An 8744-nucleotide genomic window follows, 5' to 3' on the forward strand; every position below is an offset into this window, starting at 1 on the left:
TGTTCTCCCTGTACACCATACTGCTGTTTCCAATATTGGTAACTGGTAAATGTTCTCCGCTGTTTCCTCCCTGTACACCATACTGCTGTTTCCAATATTGGTAACTGGTAAATGTTCTCCGCTGTGTTCTCCCTGTACACCATACTGCTGTTTCCAATATTGGTAACTGGTAAATGTTCTCCGCTGTGTTCTCCCTGTACACCATACTGCTGTTTCCAATATTGGTAACTGGTAAATTGTCTCCGTTGTGTTCTCCCTGTACACATAGCTACTGTTTTCGTATTGGTGAGTGTAAATTTTCTCCCTGTGTTTTCAGTACTGCTGATCGTCTTTTTCACGTTTAGTTGATGTAGCTAGTGTGGACCGCCGAACTACAGACCAGGAGATCGCAACAACGCAGAAAATCAACAAGCTTGTTCAAATATATAAAAACTCACTCATCTTTGACGAAATGCGACACGAAGTGTTAAAACTAATGAAACATTCACATAAAAATGAAAGATCCATGGCAGTGAACCGCCCTAGCAAACCGAGCGTGTTTCGGGTGATACTGGCACTGTTAAGGTAAGCCATGTCACACATAACCTAATGTCAGAGACGGTTGTCATGGTGATCATGATCGACCAAATCAATGTCATCACTATTGCAACTCCTTTTTGTAACGCATTTTGATCTAAAATATAAGCTAAGATATGAGAATAGGTAGGTCAGTTCGTGTTTTATTGTCCCTAGGTCAAGGGCACTGTCATAAACTTTTTTAGGAAGTAGGTAACCAATTAAGTTTCCTTGGTCATTTGTAAGAGAATATCTTTTTTTAAAGGGTCAATAATGAGAATATGTCATATGAGTTTGTATGTGATAATTCCAAATGCAAGGCCAACATTACGGATAACCTTGATAGGATATTTTTTTCGTAGTTCCAGCAAATTCAATCTTGTATGCATATTTTGATATTTAAACATCAATTATATACAAAAACCATAAAGGTCGATAAAAGTAGTTTGATAATATCAGAGCTAGTATTTCAGGATGCCAAGGTCAAAATCATCGTTACTATTTCTAGTCAAACGGAATTGAGTTTAAACAAATAACGGAAATTGGACATCCGGTGAATCTCAACACTTCATGAATTTCGATAGATGCTGAATCAAGATAGTTGGTTCGATTCACTGCAAAAATGCTATATTGCTGCCTTTTCAGTCGCAGTTACCGCCACACGGGGAGGGACAGGAGTATCTACGCTAGTCGGATGTTCCTGCTGTTCTGCTTCGTGCCCTTCATCTGTCTCTTCCTGCTGCAGATGGGAACAGACCAACGCAGTATACAGGACCGAATTGGGCTAATATACCAGGGTACCAGCGTTCCCTCCTACATGGGGCTGATGAACGGGTTCTACTTGTGTACGTATCCTACTCTACAACACGCGTTAGCTGTTTTACGTGTAATCAGTCAACACGTTTGATCTGCTTTCTTCTTTGTCATCTCAATTTTTTGCCATTTACCCACAATACATCATTAACGGTCTTACCACTTACAGTTCTCTGACAAAGGTTATTTACTGAGTAGTAACAAAGCCACCTTCCCTGTATGTGTATTTTATGCCATCGTGATCTGTTCCTCCAGTGTCTGCTCTTAATATACTGATTGACTGGATGCATAGGTCATCATAGAATTATATGTTCATTTACACTACCAGTTCCTTCTGTAAGCATTACTGTACCAGAAGAAATTACGTTCTTAGGATTATGGACGGATTTGATCAACGTTATTTTGAGTATTTCCTCCTTTCTCAAATTACGTGAAACAACCATTAAAACCGAACATGTTGGTGGCGTAAGGCTGTTCCAGGAATCTCGTTTGCACAGACTATACAGACACTTAAATATCGGAAATATTTAGATCATTAGTAACTAAAATTTAATATGTGAATTGAACGGCATTTTTCAATGTTCATGCCGATATGATCGCAAATCGGTTACATACATATTCCATGAAGCCCTTATCGTTATGAACATTGCAGAATGCCGTTCAATCCTTACATGAAGTACCGTTTCGTGATAAAAACATGTTTCCAGTGTCTTAGATAGTTAGTGAGCTACATAATGTCCCTAGTTTCCTTTGGCCTTAGCAACTCATCGATTCCTTATTGTTATCTCCTCCAATCCTTATTGTTATCTCCACGATTCCTTATTGTTATCTCCACGAATCATTAGTGTTATCTCCACGAATCATTAGTGTTATCTCCTCCAATCCTTATTGTTATCTCCACGATTCCTTATTGTTATCTCCCCGACTCCTTATTGTTATCTCCACGATTCCTTATTGTTATCTCCTCCATTCCTTATTGTTAAATTCTCAATTCCTTATTGTTATCTCCTCCATTCCTTATTGTTATCTTCCCGACTCCTTATTGTCACAAAAAACGTTAAAAAGTGTACTATCTCAATACTGTGTTGTTTTTACAGCTCCCGCATACAAACGCTTTGTAACACCTTTTTCTTCTGTTGTGTCCACAGTTCGGCCATCGAAAGATTTTATACGTTATGTGTTTAAAGCTTTTCATTGTGAGATCTTATGCTATTTCAATATTGCGTTAAGAGTTCCGCCGTTAAGAGACCTTTTATGATATCTAAATATTGTGTCAACAGTTCCTCCGTTTAGAGACCTTGTATTATATCTATATAGTGTGTTGTGCCCACAGTAACCCCGTTGAGAGACCTTGTATTATATCTATATAGTGTGTTGTGTCCACAGTACCTCCGTTTAGAGACCTTGTATTATATCTATATAGTGTGTTGTGTCCACAGTACCCCCGTTGAGAGACCTTGTATTATATCTATATAGTGTGTTGTGTCTACAGTTCCCCCGTTGAGAGACCTTGTATTATATCTTTATATTGTGTCCACAGTTCCCTTGTTGAGAGACCTTGTATTATATCTATATAGTGTGTTGTGTCCACAGTTCCCCCGTTGAGAGACCTTGTATTATATCTATTTATTGTCCACAGTTCCCCGTTGAGAGACCTTGTATTATATCTTCATTGTCCACAGTTCCCCCGTTGAGAGACCTTGTATTATATCTATTTTGTCCACAGTTCCCCCGTCGAGAGACCTTGTATTATATCTATATTGTCCACAGTTCCCCCGTTGAGAGACCTTGTATCATATCTATATTGTCCACAGTTCCCCCGTTGAAAGACCCTGTATTATATCTATATATTGTCCACAGTTCCCCCGTTGAGAGACCTTGTATTATATCTATATATTGTCCACAATTCTCTCGTTGAGAGACCTTGTATTATATCTATATATTGCCCACAGTTCCCCCGTTGAGAGACCTTGTATTATATCTATATTGTCCATAGTTCCCCCGTTGAGAGACTTATACTACCGGGAGTCGATGGATGGCCTGTACTCGTCCGTTACTTTTGTGATTGCCTACGCACTTTACGCCGTGCCTTTCCACGTGTTCAGCACCGTCTTATTCAGCATCGTCGTCTATTGGTCAGTATAGATGGTCAGCATCATCGTCTATTGGTCAGTATAGATGGTCAGCATCATCGTGTATTGATACCCGTGACTCTATTTGGAATTAAAATGATGACTGTTTCAAATAATCAAAATAATTTGGTTATTTTCCAAAATTCAGGACAAAATAATTTGGTTATTTTCCAAAATTCAGGAGAGATTTGTTTACATGTTCCTATCACCCTAGCGATACAAAGAAATCTTGTTTTCTCCGACAGGGCAACATCCATGTACAACGACTGGGTAAAGTACGCCATTTTTAACGCCGTCCTCACTCTGCTCCAGTTCGTGTACGAAATGCTGACCATCGGCGCTATGGGCTTTTTCCTTGACCCACGGCTCGCCATCAACGTGACCACCCTCATCATGACGTTCGGTTATCTCGTATCTTCAGGCCTCATCAGGTATGTACGGTGTACAAGAATCTTCTCTGAGTACACTATACTCAACAACCTTCTCACTTAAATAGTGTACATGGGTATATGTTGTCTACATCAGCTCTTTCATGTGTGCCTAGCAGTACCCCAACATCCGTCATTATGTTTCTGTCGCTCGACTCTATGTGATACATATAGACTTCCTCCGCTAGACTTCTCCCGTACACTTAAGTGTGATAATTAACATCGCACGAGTGACGTTGATCATTATGTATTAATCGCAAGGTTGGTCCAGCTATTGGGGTTGCATTTATTCTAGTTTTAAAACATACCATCATTTGCAGCTTAAAGTCATTTTCTGTTACTTTAAAGGAATTTATTGACACCATTTGTTGTATTTACATGTTGTGTTTTGTTTTTGTTCATTCTTTATTTCAACTAATGACTTGTAAATTGCGAAGTGGCCATATGGTACTGTAAATGTTAGTTTTGTTTGCCTTTCTACATCAAATTCCCTTTTTTCGTATGTCTACCCATGATTGCAATGCCACCATGCTGTATAATAATTATATTCATGTTACTGTTAATCTTCGACCATTTTTGAGATAATTTCGTCTAAGCACTGTCAGATAAAACATCAAAATAGACACCCGATATATGTAAAAATAGACACCCGGTATATGTAAAAAAAAAATAAGAGATTTCATTACTCAAGAAGGCTATTCCAATTTTTTCCATTCATTTTAAAAATTCTTAACAGAAGAACCTTCTTTCCTGTACGCAACATATTTTTGTACTGAATAGTGATCAATTATAGTATTAAGTAGTGCATTTACTGTATTTGTAATGCATCTTGTTTTGTAAAATATAATGCTTAATCATTAGTATGATTTCATTAGCAGGTCTATTGGCCATATGTTCTCCCATTTGTCATCATTAATATCAAAAAAGTTTTCCCCCCTTTTTTTTTTTGTAAGAACTGTTTAAAAATCTTTGGTCCCCTTCTTTTGTCTGTAAACAAATCTCTAAATTTAAAAGTAAAATAGGGTAAAAATGTCAATGTTTTATTGCGATTAATATTGTTTTGTGTAATGTATCTTCTTATTGCTGATAACATACCATAATACTGTAAGAAGTCTGTGCCTATGTCATATTTATCCTTAAATTCGTTCTGTGTATGAAAAATTTGTGTCACGTGGTAACCTGTTTCCAGACGCCTGGACAACATGCTGGACGTGATACAATAGTTAAGTTACGCCGGAGTACACAAGTACGCCTCACAAATACTGGTCGTCAATGAATTCGAAGACCTGGTGTTCGAATGTACCAACTCGTGTGAGTAAACAGATGTTAATGACAAAGCACCTATTACTATTTAGGTTAATGTGTAAACATGAATTGTAACAATGTCAATGGGTTCACATGAGACTAAACTCATTCTTGTTACCATATCATCATAGCGCTACTCCTCCCGCACTTTTCTGATTGAGCAAATGTTAGGTTGTGTTTATCTATAAATATAAAAACAGAAAAAAAATATAATGAAAATCCGTTTGCTTCGCACTCGTAAAAAGAAACGTTACCCTTCCATAATTGTGACAGAAATATAAGGTATTCAATATGAACAGTTTACTTTTTATGTCTTGGTTTGGTGACTTTATGATAAATCGTTACTTTTATAACTCGCTTTGGTGACGTTATGATAAATCGTTACTTTTATAACTCGCTTTGCTGACGCTATGATAAATTGTTACTTTATGTCTTGGTTTGGTAACGTTATGATAAATCGTTACTTTTATATCTCGTTTTGCTGACGCTATGATAAATTGTTACTTTATGACTTGGTTTGGTGACGTTATAATAAATTGTTACTTTTATAACTCGGTTTGGTAACGTTATGATGAAGGAAATCTTTATATTTGTAGCTATTTATCCCTGTCAATTTCGAAACGGAACTGACTTCATAGACGCCTACTTTCCCGGAGGACAGGACACGGTGACTCGAGACGCAGGGATTCTCGTGGGGTTCTTCGGGTTTTTTCTCCTTTTACCGATACTTACGTATACTTACAGAGGTGGAAGGAACCTCCATTAGTTTTAACGAGTTGAGAAGGTAAGGTGTTTTGGAGCTCTAATGAAGAAACGACATCTAGTGCCAAGCCGTGTGTTAGAGACAAAATCTCATGTGCAAAAAACAACACTACCTGACCTGTGACAAAGGCGTGTGTGGAATATGAGAGTGAACTTTGACGAGCAGAATGCTTTGTTTATGAAAGGGAATTCCTGATTGATCTCCAAATTTTTAAATCAATAAATTAAGGTTACGCTCTGTCCCTCTCTCTCTCTATCTCAACGGTAGTTTAGATAATAGGGGTTTCCAATGTTTGGCCCCTAGCTTCACCGTTGAGTCCTACAATGACGGAACAGCTGTATGCTGTAGTGTAATTCATTTTTGGCCTACTGTATGTTATGCAAAATGTTAATGTGCAGTCACATGTGTGAGTGCAACGGTCATCTGTCTTGACACGTGACAAAGCCAAGAAACATAAATAGCCATGCGAATGATCGAATTGTACGTTAAATGTTTCCAGACCGTTCCGTTGTTAAGTATGTCGAAGTATTGGGCCAGTGCAATACGACAGGCTCAAAAGGAGTCTGTCCCCTTTGATATAAGACATAATATGTAGTCCTATATGAGAAACCTGAATAAGGGTTTAATATATGACCACGTATAATGCTATAAATTGTAACCCTAAACAGGGTTTGCTATAAGATGATTTATACGAAGTGTACTTTCTGTATCACAAATGCACAAATGCAGCATGCATCGAGACAATAGAAACAAAAGAGCAGGGTCGTACGTCCCAAACTAAACACTGTTAAATTCCGTAAATCATTATTCAATTTCGGCAGTGGTCCATATGACATATACATGTATAACGCGCACTTTCATGGAGTTTTACAAATCTTCTTCGCCGTAAATGTTATGAAACAAGTTTTAAAAAGTCCATCTCACTATCATCCCTGCATTTGGTTCTAACCTTAAAAATACCTGTTGAACCCATCATTGTCCAATGATGGCGACTTATTATGTTTACTTGACTTTTGTTCAGAAGGTTATTTAAGAGCATTATCAAATGATAGTGAAAATCGGCAATTATTTTTATCAGATGGGCCTCTAATTGTTGTGACAAGTTAAAATGTAAAGTGCGAGTGTGCCGGTAGATTCCACTGGAGTATTTGTGCCATTGATGCTGACATTGTTTTCACTAATTCATTCACTCACTGTACATACGTCCATGTCGATATTTATTGTTAACAAACGCCATGTCTATTATTTGTTTGTTGAAATAGTTGGCTGATGTTTGACGTTTTACGCATTAAAATGTAAGCCCCTCCACAAATGTGTTTGTTTTGGAAGTAGTATCATATCTTGTCATATCAAAGGTATATGTTTACGACTGAGAATAGGGAAATATATTGTGATAAATGTTTAAGTAGTTTCTATCCACTGAAATCACCATCAAAGTATAAACAGAATACCACAGTAGCACAACAGCTAGTAACATAAGAGGGTAGTAACACAACATGGTAGTAGCATAAGAGGGAAGTGAAACAGCAGGGTTATAACATAATAGGGTAGTAACACAACAGGTAAATAACATAAGAGGGTATTAAGACAAAAGGCAAATAATCTAAGAGGGAAGTAAAACAACAGGCTTATAACATAGGATGTTAGTAACACAACAGGCAAATAACATAAGAGGGTAGTAACATAAAAGGCAAATAACATAAGAGGGAAGTAAAACAGTAGGCTAATAAAATATGAGGGAAGTTTCACAACAGGCTAGTAACATAAGAGGGAAGTAACACAACAGGCAAATAACAAAAGAGGGTGGTAAAACAAAAGGCAAATAATCTAAGAGGGAAGTAAACCAACAGGCTAATATTATAAGAGGGGAGTATCACAACAGGTTAGTAACATAAGAGGGCAGTCACACAAAGGCAAATAATCTAAGAGGGAAGTAACACAACATGCTATTAACATAAGAAGGAAGTAACACAAAAGGCAAATAATCTAAGAGGGAAGTAACACAACAGGCTAATAACATAAGAAGGTAGTAACACAAAAGGCAAATAATCTAAGAGGGAAGTAAAACAATAGGCTAATATCATAAGAGGTTAGTAACACAACAGGCTAATAACATAAGAGGGTAGTAACACAACAGGCTTATAACATAGGAGGGTAGTAACAGAAAAGGCAAATAACATAAGAGGGAAGTAAAACAACAGGCTAATAACATAAGAGGGAAGTAAAACAACAGGCAAGCAAATAACAAAAGAGGGAGGTAACACAACAGGCAAATAATATAAGAGGGTAGTAAAACAAAAGGCAAATAATCTAAGAGGGAAGTAAACCAACAGGCTAATAACATAAGAGGTTAGTAACATAACAGGCTAATAACGTAAGAGGGAAGTAAAACAACAGGCTAATAGCATAGGAAGTTAGTAACACAATAAGCAAATTACATAAGAGGGTAGTAACATAAAAGGCAAATAACATAAGAGGGTAGTAAAACAACAAGCAAATAACATGAGAGGGAAGTAAAACAACAGGCAAATAACATAAGAAGGAAGTATCACAACAGGTTAGTAACATAAGAGGGTAATAACACAACAGGCATATAACATAAGAGGGTAGTAAAACAAAAGGCAAATAATCTAAGAGGGAAGTAAAACAACAGGCTAATAGCATAGGAAGTTAGTAACACAATAAGCAAATTACATAAGAGGGTAGTAACATAAAAGGCAAATAACATAAGAGGGTAGTAAAACAACA

At 37.1% G+C, this 8744-nt stretch overlaps 1 protein-coding gene across 1 annotated transcript in view; it reads left to right on the top strand.

Moving 5' to 3' along the window:
• Positions 1–7297, top strand: part of LOC110454645 (ATP-binding cassette sub-family G member 5-like) — an 11557-nt gene extending 4260 nt beyond the window's left edge. Inside the window, exons 4-9 of the mRNA XM_021504272.1 lie at positions 345–564; positions 1201–1400; positions 3365–3503; positions 3746–3931; positions 5118–5239; positions 5830–7297. Of these exons, the coding sequence (XP_021359947.1) occupies positions 345–564; positions 1201–1400; positions 3365–3503; positions 3746–3931; positions 5118–5151 (779 nt within the window). The 3' untranslated portion in view covers positions 5152–5239; positions 5830–7297. The remainder of the gene's footprint in view (positions 1–344; positions 565–1200; positions 1401–3364; positions 3504–3745; positions 3932–5117; positions 5240–5829) is intronic.
• Positions 7298–8744: the final 1447 nt, after the last annotated feature.

Source organism: Mizuhopecten yessoensis, unplaced genomic scaffold (assembly GCF_002113885.1).
Source record: "Mizuhopecten yessoensis strain PY_sf001 unplaced genomic scaffold, ASM211388v2 scaffold7987, whole genome shotgun sequence".
Classification (NCBI taxonomy): Eukaryota; Metazoa; Mollusca; class Bivalvia; order Pectinida; family Pectinidae; genus Mizuhopecten; species Mizuhopecten yessoensis.